The sequence below is a fragment of the Symphalangus syndactylus genome, chromosome 7, assembly GCF_028878055.3.
Source record: "Symphalangus syndactylus isolate Jambi chromosome 7, NHGRI_mSymSyn1-v2.1_pri, whole genome shotgun sequence".
Lineage (NCBI taxonomy): Eukaryota > Metazoa > Chordata > Mammalia > Primates > Hylobatidae > Symphalangus > Symphalangus syndactylus.
In genome coordinates, this window is record NC_072429.2 from 48,838,611 (window position 1) to 48,864,233 (window position 25,623).

Consider the following 25,623-nt stretch of genomic DNA (forward strand, 5'->3'; position numbering starts at 1 on the left):
ATTGTAAATAGAAGAATGAGGAACCTGTCTGTACTGTTATGGAAGAAAGCAAAGTGTGTAACAAAAAGAACAAAATAGCAAAAAAAGCAAAATCATGTGTACCAACCTTTTGTGATAGAGACAAAGTAATATATTCATGTTTGCCAATATTTGAAAAACGAAATTCTGGGGAAATAAACATTTAAAAAGGGTTGCCTATTGAGGGCAAGGAAGAACTGAGTAGATTAGCACATGGATAGGAATAAGATTTTTCAGTATGTACCTTTTTGTATTGTTTTGAATTTTTGAATCCTGTAATTATATTACCCATTAACTTTAGCAAAAATAAATGAAGTATACAGATAAAGGCGTCCCATTTAAGTTTTTAAAAGTCCATATTTTGCCCAGGTGCAGTGGCTCATGCCTGTAATCCCAGCACTTTGGGAGGCCAAGGCGAGTGGATCACCTGAGGTCAGGAGTTGGAGACCAGCCTGACCAATATGGTGAAACCCCGTCTCTACTAAAAATACGAAAATTACCTGGGTGTGGTGGCACGTGCCTGTAATCTCAGCTACTGGGGAGGCTGGGGCAGGAGAATTGCTTGAACCCGGGAGGCGGAGGTTTCAGTGAGTCAAGGTTGCGCCATTGCACTCCAGCCTGGGTGACAGAGTGAGACTCTGTCTTGAAAAAGAAAAAAAAATCCTTTTTTTTTTTTTTGACACGGAGTCTTGCTCGTCGCCCAGGCTGGAGTGCAGTGGCACAATCTCGGCTCACTGCAAGCTCCACCACCCGGGTTCACGCCATTCTCCTGCCTCAGCCTCCCAAGTAGCTGGGTCTACAGGCGCCCGCCACCACGCCCGGCTAACTTTTTGTGTTTTTAGTAGAGACGGGGTTTCACCATGTTAGCCAGGATGGTCTCGATCTCCTGACCTCATGATCTGCCCACCTCAGCCTCCCAAAATGCTGGGATTACAGGCGTGAGCCACTACGCCCTGCCAAAAAAGTCCATATTTTAAAAAATACTTAGTGACGGCTGGGCGTGGTGGCTCACGCCTGTAATCCTGGCACTTTGGGAGGCCGAGGTGGGTAGATCACGAGGTCAGGAGATCGAGACCACAAGCGAAACCCTGTCTCTACTAAAACTACAAAAAATTAGCTGGGCACAGTGGCGGGCGCCTGTAGTCCCAGCTACTTGGGAGGCTGAGGCAGGAGAATGGCGTGAACCCGCGAGGCTGAGCTTCCAGTGAGCTGAGATGGTGCCACTGCACTCCAGCCTGGGTGACAGAGCAAGACTCCGTCTCAAAAAAAAAAAAAGTGACAAACTTAATAATTAAGTGGCTAGTGTTAATTATAAATTAAAAATTAGCCGGCCGTGGTGGCTCACGCCTGTAATCTCAGCACTTTGGGAGGATGAGGCAGGTGGATCACCTGAGGTCAAAAGTTCAAGACCACCCTGGCCATCGTGGTGAAACCTTATCTCTACTAAAAATCCAAAATTAGGGCTGGGTGCGGTGGCTCATGCCTGTAATCCCAGCACTTTCAGAGGCCGAGGTGGGTGGATTGCCTGAGGTCAGGAGTTCGAGACCAGCCTGGCCAACATGGTGAAGCCCCATTTCTACTAAAAACACAAAAATTACCCAGGCATGGTGGTGGGAGCCTGTAATCCCAGCTACTCGGGAGGCTGAGGCAGGAGAATCGCTTGAATCCAGGAGGTGGAGGTTGCGGTGAGCTGAGATTTCGCCACTGCACTCCAGCCTGGGCAACAGAGCAAGACTCCATCTCAAAAAACAAACAAAAATTAGCTGGGCGTGGTGGCGCATGCCTGTAATCCCAGCTACTCAGGAGGCAAGGCTGGAGAATCACTTGAACCCGGGAGGCGGAGATTGCAGTGAACTGAAATTGCCTGGGCAATGTACTGAGACCAGAAAAAACAAACCAAAAAATTTAATGTAAATATATATGACACTTTCCCTAGTTAGTAACTTTCAGAGCAAAGGTGGCCATGGTATATCCTTCATTTTTTGCTTTAATTGCGGTAAAATATAACATAAAATTTACCATTTTAACCGTTTTTAAGTGTACATTTTAGTTGCATTAAGTACATTCACGTTGTACAACCATCACTACTGTCCATCTCTAGAACCTTTTCTTGAGATGGAGTCTCGCTCTGTCGCCCAGGCTGGAGCGCAGTGGCGCTATCTTGGCTCGCTGCAAGCTCCGCCTCCCGGGTTCACACCATTCTCCTGCCTCAGCCTCCCGAGTAGCTGGGACTATAGGCACCCGCCACTGTGCCTGGCTAATTTTTTGTATTTTTAGTAGAGACGGGGTTTCACCGTGGTCTCGATCTCCTGACCTCGTGATCCACCCGCCTCGGCCTCCCAAAGTGCTGGGATTACAGGCGTGAGCCCCAGCGCCCGGCCAGAACCTTTTCATCTTAAACTGAAACACTCTACCTAATGCTAACTCGTTGCTTCCCTCTTCCCCAGCCCCGATAACCACTATTCTACTTTCTGTCTGTAGGAATTAGACTATTCAAGCTATCTCATTTAAGTGAAATTATGCAAGTTTTGTCCTTTGCACTGTATGCTTTTAAAATAGGCTTGGGAGTCCATTGAACTTGAGGCTTTCCTGTCCCACTTAAGGGAAAAGCTGAAAAATGATATATCGTTTCAGTAGATGGCAGTGTTGTCTTTGTTACAAACTAAGAGTTCTGTTCTGATAGTACTTGATATCACTGCTTCTCTTTGTGAAAATATTCAACCTAATTTCAGACGAGATCGGGCGTGTTCAGGGTGGTATGGCTGTAGACTATTCAACCTAATTTCAAAAAATTTCACCTGGCCGGGCGCGGTGGTTCACGCCTGTAATCCCAGCACTTTGGGAGGCCGAGGCGGGCGGATCACGAGGTCAGGAGATCGAGACCATCCAGGCTAACACGGTGAAACCCCCATCTCTATTAAAAATACAAAAAATTAGCCAGGCGAGGTGGCGGGCGCCTGTAGTCCCAGCTACGCGGGAGGCTGAGGCAGGAGAATGGCGTGAACCCCGGGGGGCGGAGCCTGCAGTGAGCCGAGATCGCGCCACGGCACTGCAGCCCGGGTGAAAGAGCGAGACTCCTTCTCAAAAAAAAAAAAAAAAAATTTCACCTGATCCAGTTTTAAAGCAACCAGTGGAATAATTGATTTAGTATGAATTTTAGTTAAAGATGAACCCTTAAGGCTGGGCGCTGTGGCTCACACCTGTAATCCCAGCACTTTGAGAGGCCGAGGAGGCGGATCATGAGGTCAGGAGATCGAGACCATCCTGGCTAACACGGTGAAACCCCGTCTCTACTAAAAATACAAAAAAAAATTAGCCGGGTGTGGTAGGGGGGCCTGTAGTCCCAGCTACTCCAGAGGCTGAGGCAGGAGAATGGCGTGAACCTGGTAGGCGGAGCTCTCAGTGAGCTGAGATCGCGCCACTGCACTCAAGCCTGGAGGACAGAGTGAGACGAGACTCCGTCTCAAAAAAAAAAAAAAAAGATGAACCCTTAATTTTAAAAATTGTGCTACATTGGCTGGCATACCTGCAGAAGGTAGGTTCCCCTGCTTTTTACGGGGCAAGTGGCAGATAAGGGCTTACATTACAACAGATGAGATTTTATTTTTAAACTCAGCAAGAAAAAAAACAAAAAAACACTAATACGCATAATCATAGTTTCATGTCTTAATTTTAGATAATAGAATCAAGGATTATGCTAAATCAGGTGCTTTTGTAATTTCTGACATCTTTTATTTATTCGCTATATGAATTTCAAATTGAGAACAAATGTCAGCACCTTTTTCATAGTAACTGGGCCTTCACTGGTGAGAATCCATCAGGTCCTATTAATAGCAGAGCTGTGCCACCTAGGTAAGCGTGTTTCTAAACTTCTTGCTCTGGGCGGTTTGGTCCCTTGCTACAAACCAAGCAATTTTACCAAGTTTCTGAAGTCTGCGGAAACAGAGTTTTGGAAAGGGCTTTAAGAGGTGGGTTACTTGGTAAAATTCACACTCTCAGGAAAATCTAAGACATTTTAAAAGGACAGATTTCTGCCATAATCATGGGGATTTTTAGCCTTCACTTAGTGACATGTCTCCATTGTCTCATCATCCTTACTGCAGACAGAGGTTCTTTGATTTCTACTTTGAATCCCTCTGTTATATTTTGAGCATTTTCCCTCCTCACCCACCTTTAGTGGAATTGATAAAACAGCAGTAATAAATAATTTTTTTTTTCTTTTGAGACTAAGTCTTACTCTGTTGCCCAGGCTGGAGTGCAGTGGCATGATTTCAGCTCACTGCAACCTCTGCCTCCTGAGTTCAAGCAATTCTCGTGCCTCAGCCACCCGATTAACTGAGACTACAGGTGTGCACCACCAATTTTTGTATTTTTTGTAGAGACGGGGTTTCTCCATGTTGCCCAGGCTGGTGTTGAACTCCTGGGCTCAAGCAGTCCGCATGCCTCAGTTTCCCAGAGTGCTGGGATTAGAGGCATGAGCCACCGAGCCCAGCCAGCAGTAATAAATAATTTTTTAAAAGCTCTCAAGGCCGGGCGCTGTGGCTCACGCCTGTAATCCCAGCACTTTGGGAGGCCAAGGTGGGCAGATCACCTGAGGTCAGGAGTTCAAGACCAGCCTGGCCAACAAGGCAAAAACCTGTCTCTACTAAAAATACAAAAATTAGTCAGGAGTGGTGGCAGGCACCTGTAATCCCAGCTACTCGGGAGGCTGAGGCAGGAGAATCACTTGAATCCGGGAAGCGGAGGTTGCAGTGAGTCAAGATCATGCCACTGCACTCTAGCCTGGGCGACAGAGCAAAACTCCGTTTTGAAAAATAAAAAAAAAAAAAAGCACTCAAAATAGCTGCTTCTAGAGAAAGCATGAGTTTCTTTTTTCTTTTTTTTTTTTTTTTTTTTTTTTTTTTTTGAGACGGAGTCTTTCTCTGTCCCCTAGGCTGGAGTGCAGTGGCGCGATCTCGGCTCACTGCAAGCTCCGCCTCCCGGGTTCACGCCATTCTCCTGCCTCAGCCTCCCAAGTAGCTGGGACTACAGGCACCCGCCAACACGCCCGGCTAATTTTTTGTATTTTTAGTAGAGACGAGGTTTCACTGTGTTAGCCAGGATGGTCTCGATCTCCTGACCTCGTGATCCGCCCGCCTCGGCCTCCCAAAGTGCTGGGATTACAGGCTTGAGCCACCGCACCCGGCCTGAGAAAGCATGAGTTTCAAATTAGACTGAGCTACCATGATTTTTAAAACCTGATTAATTTTTATAGTCTCATTTGTGAAGGAAATAACATCTATTTGTCCAGAGTGTTTCATAGTCTTTCAGACTGAGAAACATACTAGCATCTAATTTTTTTTTTTTTTTTTAGACAGAATCTCATTCTGTTACCCAGGCTGGAGTGCAATGGCACTATCTCAATCTTGGCTCACCATAACTTCTGCCTCCTGGGTTCAAGCAATTCTCATGCTTCAGCCTCCTGAGTAGCTGGGATTACAGACATGCACCACCACGCCTGGCTAATTTTTGTATTTATTTATTTATTTATTTTGATGGAGTTTCACTCTTGTTGCCCAGGCTGGAGTGCGGTGGCAAGATCTCAGCTCACTGCAACCTCTGCCTCCCAGGTTCAAGTGATTCTCCTGCCTCAGCCTCCCGAGCACCTGGGATTACAGGTGCCTGCCACCATGGCTGGCTAATTTTTTGTATTTTTTTTTTTTAGTAGAGACGGGGTTTCATCATGTTGGCCAGGCTGGTCTTGAACTCCCAACCTCAGGTGATCCACCCACCTCAGCCTCCCAAAGTGCAGGGATTACAGGCGTGAGTCACTGCGCCTGGCCTAATTTTTGTATTTTTAGTAGAGATGGGGTTTCACCGTGTTGGCTAGGCTGGTCTCAAACTCCTGACCTCAGGTGATCCACCTGCCTTGTCCTCTCAAAGTGCTGGGATTACAGGAATGAGCCACCACACCCAGCCTAATTTTTCTTTTTTCTAGACGGAGTCTCGCTCTGTCACTCAGGCTGGAGTGGAGAGGTGCAATCTTGGCTCCCTGCACCTTCTGTCTCCCGGGTTCAAGCTGTTGGCCTGCCTCAGCCTCCCGAGTAGCTGAGACTACAGGTGCGTGCCACCACACCTGGCTAATTTTTTGTATTTTCAGTAGAGACAGGATTTCACCCTGCTGGCCAGGCTAGTCTCGAACTCCTGATCTCAGGTGATCCACCCACCTCAGCCTCCCAAAGTGCTGGGATTGCAGGCGTGAGCTACCGCGCCTGGCCTAATTTTTGTATTTTTAGTAGAGATGGGGTTTCACTATGTTGGCCAGACTCTTCTCGAACTCCTGACCTCAATTGATCTGCCTGTCTTGGCCTCCCAGAGTGTTGGGATTACAAGACTGAGCCACCATGCCTGGCCTAATTTTTCTTAATGTTACAGTGAATCAAGATATTTATGACAGAACCAGAGTAAAGAATACACACGTTCAAATGAAAAACTTTTTTACTGCATCATTATACTACATGTTACTTTTTTTGTTAGTTTGTTTGATACAGGGTCTGCTGTATCGCCCAGGCTGGAGTGCAGTCGTGTTATCATGGCTCACCACCTCTAATGTAGTGGGGACTACAGGTGCACACCACCACACCCGACTAATTCTAAAATTTTTCATAGAAACAAAGTCTTCCTGTGTTGCTTAGGCTGGTCTCTAACTCCTGGCTGGCTGAAGCGATCCTTCTGCCTTGGCCTCCCAAAATGCTGGGATTACAGGCATGAGCCACTGTGCCTAGCTGTTATTTCTAAGTGCTAAAATGAGACCAGCTCCCAAAATAGTAACACAAATAGAGAAACATGAATTTGGAATGATTTTAAGTCCAGTTTTGTTAATTGAAGTGTTATTTACTTTAAGAAGGAGCTGCGATAAATTTGTTACTGACAAAACATATGCTGAGGGAGGCTTCCTAACTGGAATAATTTTTCTTTTTCTCTGTCGCCCGGGCTGCAGTGCAGTGGTGCAGTCTCGGCTCACTGCAACCTCTGCCTCCTGGGTTCAAGCAAATCTTCTGCCTCAGCCTCCCGAGTAGCTGGGACTACAGGCACATGCCGCCCGCCCCGCTAATTTTTTCAATTTTAGTAGAGATGGGGTTTCACCGTGTTGCCCAGGCTGGTCTCGAACTCCTGAGCTCAGGCAATCCACCGACCTCGGCCTCCCAAAGTAGTAGGACTACAGGCATGAGCCACTGCACCCGGCCATAATTTTTCTTAAGTAGGCTAAGTAATTCTTCTTACTATCTTATTTACAGCATACATTTAATTATATCCTTTTCTTTCTTCATAATACAAAGATAAACCTCGAAGTTATAATCAGATTGGTACTAGTTTCAAGTTACTAATGATTTTAATGAGCTATCATTGAAACTGTCATTTTAAATGCTTTTGTTGACTTTGTGTCTTTTATAGAGAAGAAAACTACACCTCAGCCCTGAGCAATGTAGTAACTTTTATGTGGAACAGTATGGAAAAATGTTTTTCCCCAATTTAACAGCTTACATGAGTTCTGGACCACTTGTCGCCATGATATTAGCTAGACATAAAGCCATCTCTTATTGGTTAGAACTTTTGGGACCAAATAATAGCTTAGTAGCGAAGGAGACACATCCAGACAGGTAATTTTCAGGGTTGGGGGGATGGCAGGGAATGGAATCCATCTGTGAAAATGAAAAAAAAATCTGATTTCATTGTAATGGGAATTTTTTTTTTATCTGGAAGTTTTCCAAAATCAGCTTTTTTGGGGGGGTGGGGCCTGGGGGGTCCATTTTACATTTTAAAGTGTTAAATGCCTATTTTAATACTAACTACCAAAAAAAGCAACAGAGAATGTCTGATTTATAGTTGATTACCCTTATTCTCTCAACCTTTAAACTGCCACTGAAGTAGGATTTTTAGATGGAAAAATTGGGATGGTATTTTAAAAGAATAATGGTAATACAGAAACAGAAATTCAAATTTTCAGCATTATTGCTAATGTATGGAAACAAGAAGATATTGAGTTCTTGCACTTTTGAATGTGCATTGCTTTTTTACTTCTCACAAAACAACACCACGTTTTTCTCCAGAGAACTCCTGTTTTCCCAGTGTATTCCTCCTGCAGACGTAAATATATTTGATCCTTATCTAGATAGATAAGCTTAAATTTAAGCTTAAATTTGACATAAATTATGAAGCTTTCATATGTAAGAAATGGCAATGCTTTTGTAAAATTCTTAAGTGGAATGCATGCATATAAAGTAAGGAATAGACGTTAGACTGGATGGACGTCATCTCTAACTTGTTTTTAGTCTGAGGGCAATTTATGGCACAGATGACCTAAGGAATGCACTTCATGGGAGTAATGACTTTGCTGCTGCGGAAAGAGAGATACGTTTTATGTTTCCTGAAGGTGAGTTACAGATGACTAACTTGTCAACTGCATCTCCTTATTGTTTGCTTTTTCTTTCTTTTTTTTTTTTTTTTTTTTTGAGACAGAGTCTCGCTCTGTCACCCAGGCTGGAGTGCAGTGGCGCGATCTCGGCTCACTGCAAGCTCCGCCTCCTGGGTTCATGCCATTCTCCTGCCTCAGCCTCTCCGAGTAGCTGGGACTACAGGCGCCCACCACCACGCCTGGCTAATTTTTTGTATTTTTAGTAGAGACGGGGTTTCACCGTGGTCTCGATCTCCTGACCTCGTGATCTGCCCGCCTCGGCCTCCCAAAGTGCTGGGATTACAAGCGTGAGCCACCACGCCCGGCTATTGTTTGCTTTTTCTTTTATTTTGCGGATATAACTGGGAAGGAAGATAAAAGAATTTTTTTTCCAGTATATTTTGTTATGTTTTCAAGTTGTAGTTACTTAAAAACTTGAAGCCACAAATGGAAAACTTGACATTTCCCTAACAACTAAATTGTGCCCTTTAGGGAGTCTTTTGAGAAGTGTTTAATTTTTATTTATCTGTTTTTAACATTAAAAAAATTTAAGACAGTGTCTCACTGTCGCCCACGCTGAAGTGCAGTGGCACAATCTTGGTTCACTGCAGCCTCAAACTCCTGGGCTCCGGTGATCCTCCCACTTTAGCCTCCCGGGTAGCTGAGACTATAGGTGCATGCCACCATGCCCAGCTAATTTTCTTTTATCTTTTGGAGAGATGGGGTCTCTCCATGTTGCCCAGCATACTCTCAAATGCCTGTGCTCAAGTAATCTGCCTGCCTTGGCCTCTCAAAGTGCTGGGATTGCAGGTGTGAGCCACCACACCCAGCTTAATTTTTTTTTCTTTCTTTTCTCTTACATTAGACATATTCTTCTGTGTTACAGTTCTTTCTAGTTATCCTGAAAGGTTCAGTAGAGTTTGTGACACATGAGAAAAATAATCTCTCTAGGAAACTACATTTGATTTACCGTCTTCTCTAACAATTTACTGTTTGCCTAACAAAGTCTCATGCAATTGAAAAATTAATAACTAGTCCCTTTTTTTTTTTTTTGAGACAGAGTCCCGCTCTGTTGCCCAGGCTGGAGTACAGTGGGGCAATCTCGGCTCACTGCAAGCTCCGCCTCCCGGGTTCACGCCATTCTCCTGCCTCAGCCTCTCTGAGTAGCTGGGACTACAGGCGCCCGCCACTACGCCCGGCTAATTTTTTTGTATTTTTTAGTAGAGACGGGGTTTCACCGTGGTCTCGATCTCCTGACCTCGTGATCCGCCCGCCTTGGCCTCCCAAAGTGCTGGGATTACAAGCGTGAGCCACTGTGCCCGGCCATAACTAGTCCCTTTTTTTGTTTCGTTACTGTTAGAGAAGTTGTAAACCTTTGAGAAGTGGACATACGAGGAAGAACACTGAAGTTTTTGGTTTGTTTTTAATATTTTTAGAGCAGAAATAAAATTTGGTGATTTTTATTATAAGGAAAAAAATGCAAAGCATTGAGCAAAATTTTGAATTTTTTTTAGTATGTTATTTTTCCTGTTATGACTTATTTTTCCCTAAGTCATTTAAATCTGTTCCTCAGTATTTTCCACTGGAGATTCATTCAAATAAAACTGAAAAATGTCTTGGAGATTTAAAAGTTCCTGATATATATTTTTTCTTTTTTTTGGAGATTTCACATGTTTTGAATAACTGATGTGATACAACAGTATCACTGTTGTTTGAATTTCTGAATTCAAAATAAATAAATTTCACATTTTGAATACTTAATCTGTTACTTTTTAGTGCCAGCAGGCTTGGTAATGGCCTGATGCTGACCTGACAATGGGCTGACAACTTTTCTCCACTGGCCTTTCAGTCATCCTCCCAGGGGAAGACCTGCTTCCCTCCTTTCTTTACAGTCTGAAAAGTCCCTGATTCTTAAACAAGCAAACAAAAACTACTTTTAAAAATATATATTTTTTCTCACAGCAGTCCTCCTGCCTCAGCCTCCCAAAACACTGGGATTACAGGAGTGAGCTACCGTGCCCAGCGAGAGGTCTTTTTAATGTGGTAGCACTTTATATTAGTCTTACAAGTGAATTAGACTTTGGCTTGTTAGCTTTTATTATTTTATTTATCTATTTGAGATGGAGTCTTACTCTGTCACCCAGGCTGGAGTGCAGTAGCATGATCACGACTCACGGCAGCCTTGACCTTCTGGGCTCAAGTGATCCTCCCACCTCAGCCTTTGAGTAGCTAGAACCACAGGCGCATATCACCACGCCCGGCTAATTTTTATATTTTCTATAGACATGAAATCTCACTACATTGCCCAGGCTGGTCTTGAACTCCTGGGCTCAAGCAATACTGCTGCCTCTACCTCCCAAAATGTCGGGATTATAGGTATGAACCATCATGCCTGACTTCTCTTTAGCTTTTAAATAAAACAGAATAAAAATTCATTTTATCTTAAATAGAAGGTATATTTGGAAGCTCTTCTTACTCATAGGATTATATTCCTAAACTGTAATTTTCTTTCTTTTCTCTCTTTCTTTCTTTCTTTCTTTCTTTCTTTCTTTCTTTCTTTCTTTCTTTCTTTCTTTCTTTCTTTTTTTTTTTTTTTTTGATAGAGTCTCACTCTGTTGCCCAGGCCAGAGTGCAGTAGCACAATCACAGCTCGCTGCAGCCTTGACCTCGCAGACTCAAGTAATCTTCCCACCTCAGCCTTTGGAGTAGCTGGAACCCCAGGCATGCACCACCACATCCGGCTAGTTTTTCACGTTTTTTGTAGAAACAGAATTTTGCCGTGTTTCCCAGGCCAGTCTCGAACTCTTGGGCTCAAGCAATACTCCCACCTGCCTTCCAAAGTGTTGGGATTACAGGTATGAGCCACTGTGCCCAGCCAACTGGGCAAACTGCCTTTGATTTTACTCATTAAATTAATCCTCTAGGCGTGAGTTTAGAGATATAGTTAGACATGTGAGAAGCAGCAAGTTGTAGCATAAATATAAAATCATTAATTACTTAGCACATTGCAGATCTTTTGCAGTGAAGTTCTTTGGAGCAAGTACTCAGTTTGTGGTATGAGCATCTCTTACTTAGCAGTTGATGAACAACTATGTGCAAAACTTTATACGATGATTCACTCAAGCAAGTTATCAAGATATTCAGAGACATGTTCTTAACCCTTGGCTGGCTGGACGCGGTGGCTCACACCGGTAATCACAGCACTTTGGGAAGCTGAGGCGGAGGGATCACTTGAAGTTGGGAGTTCAAGACCAGCCTGGCCAGCATGGTAAAACCCTGTCTCTACTAAAAATACAAAATTAGCCAGGCGTGGTGGCGCACGCTTGTAATCTCAGCTACTCAGAAGGCTGAGGCAGGAGAATTGCTTGAACCTGGGAGGCAGAGGTTACAGTGAGCCGAGATTGTACCACTGTACTCCAGCCTGGGCGACAGAGTGAGACTGTCTCAAAAAAGAGAAAAGAAAAGAAAAAAGTAATGCTCTCTTTTTTCCCTTTTTTCTGGGGGGTGGTCACAGGGTCTCTCCATGTCACTCCAGATGAAATGCAATAGTGCAATCATAGCTCACTACAACCTTAAACTCTTGTCCTCAAGCAATCCTCCTACCTCAGCCTCTTGAGTAGCTGGGACTACAGGTGTGTACCACCATGCTCGGCTAGTTTTTAAATTTTTTTATGGAGATGGGGTCTCACTACATTACCCATGCTGGTCTCCTTTCCCTTTTAATAGAAATGGCTAATTCAAAGTTTTGCTGTATTCCATTTCTTCAACAAATTTATTAAGTTGCCTACTATTTGCCATAAATACAGAGATGAATAAGAAGATATCCCTGCTATCAAAATAATTCTATTTGAAAATAAATATACAAGCCGGGCGCAGTGGCTCACGCTTGTAATCCCAGCACTTTGGGAGGCCGAGGCGGGCGGATCACGAGGTCAGGAGATCGAGACCACGGTGAAACCCCGTCTCTACTAAAAATACAAAAAAATTAGCCGGGCGTGGTGGCGGGCGCCTGTAGTCCCAGCTACTCGGAGAGGCTGAGGCAGGAGAATGGCATGAACCCAGGAGGCGGAGCTTGCAGTGAGCCGAGATTGCGCCACTGCACTCCATCCAGCCTGGGCGACAGAGCAAGACTCCGTCTCAAAAAAAAAAAAAAAAAAAAGAAAATAAATATACAGGCTGGGTGTGGTGGCACACACCCGTGATTCCAACACTTTGTGAGGCTGAGGCGGGAGAATCACTTGAGTCCAGGAGTTGGAGACCAGCCTGGGCAACGTAGCAAGATCTCATCTCTACAAAAAATAAAAAATTAGCTGGGCATGATGGCCCATGTCTGTAGTCCTAGCTACTCTGGAGGCTGAAGTGGGAGGATCACTGGAGCCTAGGAGGTTAAGGCTGTTTGAGCTGTGATGGCATCAGAGTGCTCCAGCCGGGACAACAGAGTGAGACCCTGTCTCAAACAAACAAATGAACAAATAAATAAAACAAGGATGAGAGAAAACTTAAAGACTTAAAGTTCATCCATGTAAGAAACATGAAAACACTCTTTTTATTCTCTCGTTAATTTATTCAGCCCTAGCCTGGCATGGTGGCTCACACTTGTAATTCCAACACTTTGGAAGGCAGAGGCAGGAGGATTGCTTGAGCCCAGAAGTTTGAGAGCAGCCTGGGCAAGATGGCAAGACACTGTCTCTACCAAAAATACAAAAAATTAGCTGGGGGTGGTGGTGTACACCTGTGGTCACAGCTACTTGGGAGGCTGAGGTGGGAGATTCACTTGAGCCCAGCAGGTCGAGGCCACAGTGAGCTGCATTTGCGCTGCTGTGCTTCACTTGGGTGACAGAGTGAGACCTTCTCAATAAATAAATAAATGAGTAAGTCACTAATGAAATTAAGAAAACAATTCCAGGGAAGAAAATATTTGCAAACCATATATCTGATAAGGGGTTAATGTCTAAAATATATAAGGAACTCTTACAAATCAATATCCAAAAAATCCCCTAAATAACCCAATTAAAAAATGGGCAAAGGACTTGAATAGACATTTTTCTAAAGAAGACATACAAATAACCAACAAGTATATGAAAAGGTGCTTAAGGCCGGGTGTGGTGGCTCACGCCTGTAATCCCAGCACTTTGGGAGGCCGAGGCTGGCAGATCACCTGAGGTCAGGAATTCAAGACCAAACTGGTCAACAAAGTGAAGCCCCGTCTCTACTAAAACAATACAAAAAATTAGCCAGGTGTGGTGGCACGTGCCTATAATCCCAGCTACTCAGGAGGCTGAGGCAGGAGAACCACTTGAACCCAGGAGGTAGAGGTTGCAGTGAGCCAAGATTGCGCCATTGCACCCCAGCCTGGGCAACAAGAGCAAGACTCCATCTCAAAAAAAAAAAAAAGGTGCTCAAAATCACTAATCATCAGGGAAATACAGATCAAAACCACGGTGAGATATCACTTCACACGTTAGGATGGCTATTATCAAAAGAAAAAAAGGTAAATATTGGCAAGCATATAGAGAAATTGGAACGCTTGTACACATCTGGTGGGGATTTAAAATGGTGCCGCCACTATGGAAGACAGTATGGAAGTTCCTCAAGAAACTAAAAATAAAACTGTTACATGATCTAACAATCCCACTGCTGGATATATATATCTGAAAGAATTGAATCAGGATCTTGAAAAGATACCTGCACCAATGAACCACAATAATGTTCATTGCGGCATTATTCACAATAACCAAGATATGGAATCAACCTAAGTGTCCCATCAGTGGGTTAATGGATAAAGAAAATGTGGTATATATACACAATGTAATACTATTCAGCCTTAAAAAGGAAGAGATTCTGTCATTTTTGACAACATGGAGGAACCTGGAGGACATTATATTAAGTGAAATAAGCCAGGCACAGAAAGACAAATACCACATGATCTCACGTATATGTGGAATCTAAAAAATCTTGAACTCAGAGAGTAGAATGGTGGCCACCAGGAGCTTGCAAGAGAGAGTAGGGGATGGAAATGTTGATCAAAGGATACTTATTCCTACAATAGTAGGAATAAGTTCGAGAGATCTAGTATAACAACATGGTGACTATAGTTAATAATAATGTGTTGTTGAAAATTGCTAAGACAGTAGATTTTAAGTGTTCTCACCACAAAAAAAGATAAATATTTGAGGTAATGCATATGTTAATTAGCTTGATTTAGTCTTTCCATAGTGTTTACATATTTCAAAACAACATGTACACAATAAATGTATACAATATTTTTTATCTATTAAAAAATTTGTTGTGCTCACTTCAGCACATACACTAAAATTGGAATGATACAGCGAAGATTAGCATGGCCCCTGTGCAAGAATGACAGGCTTTTAAAATAAAAAGAAATTTTAAGTACACTTATAAGTTAAAAAAAATTTGGGGGGCCAGGGGTGGTGGCTCACGCCTGTAATCCCAGCACTTTGGGAGCCTGACATAGGCAGATCACTTGAGATCAGGAGTTCAAGACCAGACTAGCCAACATAGTGAAATCCCATCTGTACTAAAAATAAAAAAAAATTAGCCTGGCATAGTGGCATGCATCTGTAATCCCAGCTACTCAGGAGGCTGAGGCAGGAGAATTGCTTGAACCCGGGAGGCAGAGGTTCGCTAACTGAGATCGCACCACTGCTCTCCAGCCTGGGCAACAGAGCAAGACCATGTCTCAAAAAAAAAAAATTAAAAAAATTTTTGTTTAATGATTAATTAGTACCTGATAAATTGGCATAATGAACTTTATATAATATATGAATAAAACATTTGCCCATATTGAGAAAAAAATTGTATACATTAATTGTGTGCAATTTTGTGTACATCAATAATACTTCAATAAAGCTGTAAAAAAGGGAAAATTCCATTCACAATGGCATTAAAAATAATATAATATTTAGGCATAATTTTTTTTTTTTTTTTTTTTTTTTATTTAGAGACAGAGTTTTGCTCTTGTCACCCAGGCTGGAGTGCAGTGGCCCGATCTTGGCTCACTGCAACCTCTGCCTCCTGGGTTCAAGCGATTCTCCTGCTTCAGCCTCCCAAGTAGCTGGGATTACAGGCACCCAGCACCATGCCCAGCTAATTTTTTGTATTTTTAGTAGAGACAGGGTTTCGCCATGTTGGGAAGGCTGGTCTCAAACTCCTGACTTCAGGTGATCCACCTGCCTTGGCTTCCCAAAGTGCTGGGGTTACAGGTGTGAGCCACCACGCCCGGCCATATTTAGGCATAAATTTAACGAAAGTGCAATTCTTGTACACTGAAAAACAAAAAACATTGCTGAGAGAAATTTTAAAATATCTAAATAAATAGATATTCCATATTAATGGATTGGAAGACTCAATATTGTTAAGATGGCAATTCTTTCTAAATTAATTAACAGTTTTGGGTTGGGTGCAGTGGCTCATGCCTGTAATCTCAACACTTTGGGAGGCTGAGGCAGGAGGATTGCTTCAGTCTAAGAGTAGGAGACCAGCCTGGGCAACAAAGTGAGACCTCATCTCTACAAGAAAAAAAAAAATTAAAGAAAATTTTAATGTAATCCTTTTAAAAGTCCATGCTTACTTTTATGTAGAAATTGACAAGCTGAGTTTAAAATTCAGTAAAATTGCAAAGAACTCAATTTTGGAAAAGAAGAACAAAGTTGGAAGACTTCCACTATCTGATTTTGAAACACTGCAAAGCCACAATTATAAGACAGTGTGACAGTGATATAAAGATACACATATAGATTATTGGAACAGAATTGAGAATCTAGGAATAAACTTTTACACTTATGGTCAATTCACTTTCAACAAAGGTGCCTAGACAATTCAGTGAGAAAGGGATGGTCTTGCCAATACAGTCCCCAACTTACCATGGTTCAAGTTACAGTTTTTTGACTTTACTATGGTGCTTTCAGCTGTGTACATTAATGGTGAGTATCCATACAACCATTCTATTTTGGTTTCGTTTTTTTTTTTTTTTTTTTTTTTTGAGACGGAGTCTCGCTCTGTTGCCCAGGCTGGAGTGCAGTGGCGCAATCTCGGCTCACTGAAAGCTCTGCCTTCCGGGTTCACGCCATTCTCCTGCCTCAGCCTCTCCGAGTAGCTGGGACTACAGGTGCCCGCCACCACACCCGGCTAATTTTTTTTTGTATTTTTAGTAGAGACGGGGTTTCACCGTGGTCTCGATCTCCTGACCTCGTGATCCGCCCGCCTCAGCCTCCCAAAGTGCTGGGATTACAAGCGTGAGCCACCGCTCCTGGCTCGTTTTTTTTTTTTTTTTTTTTTGAGACAGGATCTCTCTCTGTCACCCAGGCTGAAGTGCAGTGGTGCCCACTACAGCCTGACCTCCTGGGCTCAAGCATTCTCCCACCTCAACCTCCTGAGTAGCTGAGACTACAGGCATACACCACCGTGCCTAGCTACTTTTTGAATTTTTTTGTTGTAGAAAGGCAGTCTTGCCATATTGCCCGACTGGTATTGAACTCCTGGCCTCAAGAGATCCTCCCCCCAAAAAGATATATATATATATATATGTCTTTTTTTTTTTTTTTTTTTAAAGAGACAGAGTCTTGCTTTGTTGCCCAGATGGTCTCAAACTCATGGCTTCAGGTAATCCTACTGTCTCAGCCTCTCAAGGAGCTAGGACTACAGGTGTGAACCACTGTGCCCAGCTCATAATATATGTATATTATATAGAAAATGTTATTTATATAAAATTTGCTTTGTGTTAGATGATTTTGCCCAACTGTAGGCTAATGTAAGTGTTCTGAGCACATTTAAAGTAGGCTGTGCTATGCTATGATGTTCAATAGGCTAGGTGTATTAAATGTGTTTTTGACTTAATGGTATTTTCAACTTATGATGGGTTTATTGGGATGTAACCCATGTAAGTTGAGGAAAGTCTGTATATGGTGCCAGGATGGCATGATAGTCACATAAAAACAAAAAGAACTTAGACCCTTTTTTCATAGCATACCCAAAAATTAACTCAAAATGGATCACAGACTTCAATGTAAAAACATCTAAAATAAAACGAGAAAATCTTTGTAACTGGAGTTGGATAAAGAGTTCTTAAAATGACATCAAAAGCAAGATCCATAAAAGAAAATATTGATAAATTGGACTAAATCAAATTAAAAGCTTTTGTGCTTCAAAAGACATCAAGAATGTGAAAAGAGGCTGGGCGAGATGGCTCATGCCTGTAATTCCAGCACTTTGGGAGGCCGAGGCGGGCGGATCACGAGGTCAGGAGATCAAGACCATCCTGGCTAACACGGTGAAACTCCGTCTCTACTAAAAAATACAAAAAATTAGGCGGGCTAATTAGTGGCGGGCGCCTGTAGTCCCCGCTACTCAGGAGGCTGAGGCAGGAGAATGGCGTGAACCCAGGAGGCGGAGCTTGCAGTGAGCCGAGATCGCGGCACTGCACTCCAGCCTGGCGACAAAGACTCCGTCTCAAAAAAAAAAAAAAAAAAAAAAAAGAATATGAAAAGAGCTGGGAGCAGTGGTTTGCACCTGTAAATCCAGCTATTCAGGAGGCTGAGGTGGAAGGATTGCTTGAGGCCAGGAGTTTGAGACCAGCGTGAGTGACATAGTGAGTGACACCCTGTCTCTAAAAACTTAAAAAAAAAAGCTGGGTGTGGTGGCACACACTTGCAGGCCCAGCTACTTGGAAGGCTGAGGCCAGAGGATGCTTCAGCCCAGGAGTTTGAGGCTGCAGTGAGCTGTGCTCACACCACCACACTCCAGACTGGGCAATGGAGCAAGACCGTGTGTCAAAAAAAAAAAAAAAAGTTAAATTTTTAAAAATATGAAAAGATAGGTAGGCAACAGACTGGGAAAAAATATCATCAAATAAAGAACTTGTAACTAGAATATATAAAGAACTCGTATATCTAAATAATAAGAGAAACATCCCAACTGAAAACTGAGGCTGGTTCTACTCAGGAGGCTGAGGCAGGAGAATCGCTTGAACCCGGGAGATGGGGTTGCAGTGAACTGAGATTGTGCCACTGCACTCCAGCCTGGGTGACAAGAGTGAAACTCTGTCTCAAAAAAAAAAAAAAAAAAAGAAAGAAAAAGAAAATGAAAACAGGCTGGTTGCAGTGGCTCATGCCTGTAATCTCAGCACTTTGGGAGGCTGAGGCAGGCAGATTATTTGACGTTAGGAGTTCAAGACCAGTGTGGCCAACGTGGTGAAACCCCATCTCTACTAAAAATACAGAAATTAGGGCCAAGCACGGTGGCTCATGCCTGCAATCCTAGCACTCGGGAGGCCAAGGCAGGTGGATTACCTTAGGTAAGGAGTTTGAGACCAGCCTGGCCAACATGGTGAAACCCTGTCTCTACTCAACATACAAAAATTAGCCAGGCATGGTGGCACACTCCTGTAATCCCAGCTACTTAGGAGGCTGAGGCAGGAGAATTACTTGAACTCAGGAGTCGGAGGTTGCAGTGAGCTGGGATCGTGCCACTGCATTCCAGCCTGGGCAACAGAGCGAGATTCTGTCTCAAAAAATAAAAAATAATAATAAAAATAAAAATAAATAAAAATACAAAAGTTAGCAGGGTGTGGTGATGTGGACCTGTAGTCCCAGCTACTCGGAAGGCTGAGGTGGGAGAATCACTTGAACCCAGGAGGAGGTTGCAGTGATCTGAGATTGCATCATTGCACTCCAGCCCGGGCAACAGAGTGAGACTCCATCTCAAAAAAACATACAAAAAACCAGAGAGGCTGGGCACGGTGGCTCACGCCTGTAATCCCAGCACTTTGGGAGGCCGAGGCGGGCGGATCACGAGGTCAGGAGATCGAGACCATCCTGGCTAACACGGTGAAACCCCGTCTCTACTAAAAATACAAAAAATTAGCCGGGCGAGGTGGTGGGCGCCTGTAGTCCCAGCTACGCGGGAGGCTGAGGCAGGAGAATGGCGTGAACCATGGGGGGCAGAGCCTGCAATGAGCCGAGATCGTACCACTGCACTCCAGCCTGGGTGAAAGAGCGAGACTCCGTCTCAAAAAAAAAAAAAAAAAAAAAACAGAGAAAAGTTCTTTAAAAAGAGCCTTTTTAATGATTGTATAGTATTTAATCATTATGTTTGCATCAATGAGAATACGTTTGTATTTGCAGTGATTGTTGAGCCCATTCCAATTGGACAAGCTGCTAAGGACTATTTAAATTTACATATAATGCCAACTCTGCTTGAAGGACTCACAGAGCTTTGTAAGCAAAAACCAGCAGATCCTTTGGTAAGAAATATTTTTATTCACACTTAAGAATATTGTCACCAGGCATGGTGGCTCATGCCTGTAATCTCAGCACTTTGGGAGGCCACGGCAGGCAGATCAGGAGGTCAGGAGTTTGAGACCAGCCTGGCCAACATGGTGAAAACCTGTCTCTACTCAACGTATAAAAATTAGCCGGGCGTGGTGGCACGTGCTTGTAATCCCGGCTACTCAGGAGGCTGAGGCAGGAGAATCACTTGAACCCAGAGGCAGAGGTTGCAGTGAGCCGAGATTGTGCCACTGTACTCCAGCCTGGGTGACAGCGAGACTCCATCTCAAAAAAAAAAAATTGTATATAAATTGTCTGTAGTTTTCATGTTTAAGACATTGTGTCCTTTGAAATACTGCAAATATAGCTGGGTGCAGTGGCTCACGCCTATTTATCCCAGCACTTTGGGAGGCCGAGGTGGGTGGATCACTAGGTCGAGATCAAGACCATCCTGGCTAACACGGTGAAACCCCATCTCTATTAAAAATATAAAAAATTAGCTGGGCATGGTGGTGGGCGCCTGTAGTCCCAGCTACTCGGGAGGCTGCAGCAGGAGAATGGCGTGAACCCAGGAGGCGGAGCTTGCAGTGAGCCGAGATCGTGCCACTGCACTCCAGCCTGGGCAACAGAGCGAGACTCCATCTCAAAAAATAAATAAGTAAATAAATGAAATATTGCAAATATTGAGAACCTTTTTAAAATAAACATTTATAGAAGGTATTTTATATACATGTTAGATATGTGTAATTATTGATTACTTATTATTTTCTTGCTGTGTTTTATTTATTTATTATTATTATTTTTTAAGACGGAGTCTCACTCTGTTGCCCAGGCTGGAATGCAGAGGCGCGATCTGGGCTCACTGCAACCTCTGCCTCCCAGGTTCAAGTGATTCTCCTGCCTCAGCCTCCTGAGTAGCTGGGATTTACAGGTGAATGCCACCACGCCCGGGTAATTTTTGTATTTTTAGTAGAGACAGGGTTTCTTCATGTTGGCCATGCTGGTCTCGAACTCCTGACCTCAGGTGATCCGCCTGCCTTGGCCTCCCAAAGTGCTGGGATTACAGGTGTGAGCCACCGCGCCTGATCTATCTTTCTTTTTTTTTGTAGCCATGCTAGTAGATAACAGAAAATGGTTTCTCATGGTGGTTTTGATCTGCATTTCCCTAATGACTAATGTTGAGCATCTTTTCATGAGCTTGTTGGCCATTTGTATACCTTCTTTGAAGAAATGTCTATTCAAATTCAAGTCCTTTGCCCATTTTTAAACTGGGTTGTCTTTTTGTTGAGTTAAAGTTCTTTATATTTCTAGATATTAAACCCTTATTAGATATATGATTTGCAAATATTGTCTTCCATTTTGTAGGTTGTCTTTTCACTTTCTTGATGATGTCCTTTAATGTATAAACATTTTTCATTTGATGAAATCCAATTTATTTATTTTTTCTTTTATTTCTCGTTCTTTTGATGTCATGTCTAAGAATCCATTGTGAAATCCAAATCCAAGGTAATGAAAATTTACCCCTATGTTTTATGTTTTCTTTTAAGATTTTTTCTTTTCTTTCTTTCTTTTTTTTTTTTTTTTTTTTTGAGACAGGGTCTTTGTTGCCCATGCTGGAGTCCAGTGGCGCCATCTCGGCTCACTTCAACTTCTGCCTCCTGGGTTCAAGTGATTCTTGTGCACCAGCCTCCGGAGTAGCTGGGACCACAGGAGCACACTATGACACCCAGCTAATTTTTAAAATTTTTTGTAGAGATGGGGTCTCCCTATGTTGCCCAGGCTGGTCTTGAACTCCTGGTCTCAAGTGATCTTCCTACCTCAGCCTCCAAAAGTATTGGGATCACAGGTGTGAGTCACTGCACCCGGCCTCTTTTAAGATGTTTATTGTTTTAGCTCTTATATTTAGGTCATTGGTCCATTGTGAGTTCATTTTTGTGTATGGTGTGGTATAGGGGTCCAACTTTATTCAGTTGCATGTGGAAATCCAATTGTCCTAGTACCATCTGTTGAAGAGACTGTTCTTTCTCCATGAATGGACTTGGTACCATTGTCAAAAATTTGTTGACCATAGATGCATGGGTTTATTCCTGGATTCTCATTCTTTTTTTAAAATATGAAATGCTTCATAAATTGTGCATCATCCTTGCACAGGAGCCATGCTAATAATCTCTCCGTATCATTCCAGTTTTGGTATATGTGCTGCCGAAGAGAGCACTGGACTGTCAGGTCTATTCTGTTGGTCTGCATGTCTGGCATAAGGATGTCGTTACCACACTGTGCTGACTACTGTAGCTTTGTAGAAGGTTTTGAAATTGAGAGTACAAGTCAGTCCTCCATCTTTGTTCTTTTGTTCTTTGTTCCTTTTTTTTTTTTTGAGACGGAGTCTTGCTCTGTCCCCCAGGCTGGGGTGCAGTGGTGCGATCTCGGCTCACTGCAATCTCCGCCTCCCAGGTTCATGCCATTCTCCTGCCGCAGCCTCCCGAGTAGCTGGGACTACAGGTGCCCGACACCACGCCTGGCTAATTTTTTGTATTTTTAGTAGAGACAGGGTTTCACCGTGTTAGCCGGGATGGTCTCGATCTCCTGACCTCGTGATCCACCCACCTTGGCCTCCCAAAGTGCTAGGATTACAGGCGTGAGCCACCGCGCCTGGCCCAACTTTATTCTTTTTCATGATTGTTTTGGTTCCTCAGAGCCCCTTGCAATTTCATATGAATTTGAGGATTAGCTTTCCATTTCTGCAAAAAAAGTTGTTGGACATTTGGCAAGAGCTGCACTGGATCTGTAGATTGCTTTGGGTAGTATTGACATCTTAACCATATCAAGTCTTCGTATCCGTGAAAAATAATGTCTTCTCATTTATTTAGGTATTCTTTAATTTCTTTCAGCAATGTTTTACAGTTCTTAATGTATAAGCCTTTCACTTCTTGGGTTAAATTTATCCCTTGGCATTTTGTTTGTCTTTATGCTACTGTAAATGAAATTGATTTTTAAATTTTTTTTGGACTGTCATTGCTGATGTATAGAAATACAATTGATTTTTGTGTATTGTAACCTACATCTTTGCTGAATTTATTAGCTGTAGTGGCTTCCTTGTAAATTCCTTAGGGTTTTCCACATATAGGTTTATGCCATCTGTGAATAAAGATAGTTTTACTTCTTTCTTTCCAGTTTGGATCTATTCTTGACAATCTTGCATAATGTAAATCCAAATGTTTCCATTTTTAATGGTCATTTTCTTAAAGTGATTTTGAAAACTGTTTTAAGTTTCCAATTGATATAGTATATATTGAAAGGAAATATATAACTGTTTCTTAACTTAGGTTGTTTTTTTTCCCATAGATTTGGCTAGCTGACTGGCTGCTGAAAAATAATCCTAACAAACCCAAACTTTGTCACCATCCAATTGTAGAAGAACCTTATTAAAAAAAAATCCTCCAAAGAACAAATCATGAACTATCTTATTGTAAAAGGCTGTACTTCTACTGTTAGAAAAAATTGTTTCTAGGGTTTAAGTAACTACAAGTAAAATAAATTTATTTCTTAAAAATAAGTGTTAAAGGAATAACTATTCTATGAAGCAGATAACATTAAGGTAAAATATAGGCTTAGAGTATGATTTTCACAATGATGTAACACTAGGTAATGGAAAACTGATGTAAGATGTTGCTAGATGTTTTTCTTAAGTTTGAGAAGTAAGACATAAAGTTTAGTTATACGTTTTCCCAAGCACATATCCTATATCTAGATACATAATTAATGCACAGTTGAGACAGTCTAGTTTAAAAGGCATAGGTCCTTTTGTAGTCCATAAGCATGATGATTCGGTTTCATGCTCATGTGTGAGATATGCTTCCCTCAAACCTTGTTACAGCATCATCACATTACCTCTTTGATGTAAAAAATAAAAAATAGAAAGGTGTAAGTATATAAATAATTTTTTGGTATATTGAAAATGTCCAGAACCAGGGGATGATCTTAAACTAATCACTTGGATAACTATTAGGCTGGTGCAAAAGCAATTATGATTTTTGCCATTAAAAAACAATGGCAAAAACCACAATCATAGCCGGTCTTGGTGGCTCACGCCTGTAATCCCAGCACTTTGGGAGGCCGAGGTGGGTGGATCACGAGGTCAGGAGATCGAGACCATCCTGGCTAACACGGTGAAACACCGTCTCTACTAAATATACAAAAAATTAGCCGGGCGTAGTGGCGGGCGCCTGTATTCCCAGCTACTCGGGAGGCTGAGGCAGGAGAATGGTATGAACCCAGGGGGCGGAGCTTGCAGTGAGCCGAGATCGCGCCACTGCACTCCAGCCTGGGCGACAGAGCGAGACTCCGTCTCAAAAAAAAAAAAAAAAAGAAAGTATAATGTAAGAAAATGTAAAAACAAAAAGAAAACAGAAAGATCGTTAGCTGAAAAAAAGCGTGTTACAAAGCAATACGCACAGTGTACGCCCATTTGGTTTTGGTTTTGTTTTTGTTTTAATAAGATAGGGTCCCACTATGTTGCCCAGGCTGGTCTCAAACTCCTGGGTTCATGCAATCCTCCTGCCTCGGCCTCCCAAAGTGTTAGGTTTGTAGGCATGAGCCATTGTGCCCAGCCATGTGTTCTCATTTAGATTAAAAAATGAATAAATAAATGTGTTTAGAATAACATGTAGAAGGATACCCACTCAAGTGTTATTATCTATAATCTCTGGATGGTAGAAATATTTTATTTTTCTTCTTTTGCTTAGCTGTATTTTAAATTTTTCTACAGCATTTATGTAACTACTTTTGTAATTAAAAGAAACATTAAGATTACGAAAAATAAATGTTGTAACAAATGTCAGCTTTAAAGGGCTGGCAACACTTCCTTATTAATAGACTGTTTAAGCTGTCAGTTGCTAAGATGTTTTGCAAGTTCACACTGTTGGTATTTTTCTGAAGTTTTGGACTTTTCCTTCTGAGACTGCGTGCCCACTGTATTTCAAAACACCTTTAGCATCAGTGTTGTGAGAACAAACCAAAATCTTAAAAATAAAGATAAATAATAAATTGTTATATTTTTTAGCAATGACCAAGGACATATAGGAAAAAGCAAATCATTTTTACAGTAGGATTCCAGTGTGACAGCTTTAGGAGGTCATTTCCACATTCAAAGTCTCTGTCATGGAGGAAAGAAAAAAAAGGCAGCACTGTGTATAGCAAAAAATTCCAACTGGGTGTGGTGGCTCACGCCTATACTCCCAGCACTTTGGGAGGCCAGACCAGGAGGATCACTTGAGGCCAGGAGTTCAAGACCAGCCTGGGCAACATAGCCAAACCACGTCTCCACAAAAAGTATAAAAATTAGCTGGGTGTAGTGGCCTGCACTTCTGGTCCCAGCCACTTCGGAAGCTGAGGCGGGAGGATTGCTTGAGCCCAGGAGGTCAAGGCTGCGGTAAGCCATAATCACACCAGTGCTCTCCAGCCTAGGGGACAGAGGGAGATTCTGTCAAAAAATATCAAACGAAAGGAAGGAAGGAAGGAAGGAAGGAAAGGAGGGAGGGAAGGAAGGAAAGAAGGAAGGAAGGAAAGAAATAAAGAGAAAGAAAGAAAGAAAGAAAGAAAGAAAGAAAGAAAGAAAGGAAGAAAGAAGAAAGAAAGAAAGAAAGAAAGAAAGAAAAAGATTCCATGCCGGTAGTCACCTCCAATCCAGACCTGCCATTCGCGTTTTTTTTTTTTCCTTTTTTTTTTTTTTCAATGGAGCAGGAGCTGAGTGCGGTGGCTCATGCCTGTAATTCCAACGCTTTGGGAGACTGAGGTGGGCCAATTGCTTGAGCCCAGTAGTTTTGAGACCAGCCTGGGCAACATGGGGAAACCACGTCTCTAGTAAAAATACAAAAATTAGCCGGACAT

At 42.6% G+C, this 25,623-nt stretch overlaps 1 protein-coding gene, 2 non-coding genes and 1 pseudogene across 6 annotated transcripts in view; 3 read left to right on the forward strand and 1 right to left on the reverse strand.

The window, feature by feature from the left end:
- The window catches only part of NME5 (NME/NM23 family member 5), a 30,388-nt gene that overhangs the window by 4,014 nt on the left and 751 nt on the right, over nt 1–25,623 (forward strand). For 2 of the 4 annotated variants that reach the window (XM_055286120.2, XM_055286119.2), the window contains 4 exons: nt 7,453–7,658; nt 8,331–8,431; nt 19,594–19,712; nt 23,080–25,362. In XM_055286120.2, coding sequence (XP_055142095.1) covers nt 7,453–7,658; nt 8,331–8,431; nt 19,594–19,712; nt 23,080–23,163 — 510 coding nt within the window. In that variant the 3' untranslated portion in view covers nt 23,164–25,362. Of the gene's footprint in view, nt 1–7,452; nt 7,659–8,330; nt 8,432–19,593; nt 19,713–23,079; nt 25,363–25,623 lie in introns of those variants that run through there. The other 2 variants (XM_055286121.2, XM_055286122.2) reach the window with 2 other exon arrangements.
- On the forward strand, nt 14,741–14,841 carry LOC129487019 (uncharacterized; annotated as a pseudogene).
- On the reverse strand, nt 21,845–21,952 carry LOC129487035 (U6 spliceosomal RNA). The gene has a single exon (XR_008659172.1). It is a non-coding gene; the product is annotated as a U6 spliceosomal RNA (small nuclear RNA).
- Nucleotides 23,533–23,635, forward strand: LOC129487111 (small nucleolar RNA U13). The gene has a single exon (XR_008659232.1). It is a non-coding gene; the product is annotated as a small nucleolar RNA U13 (small nucleolar RNA).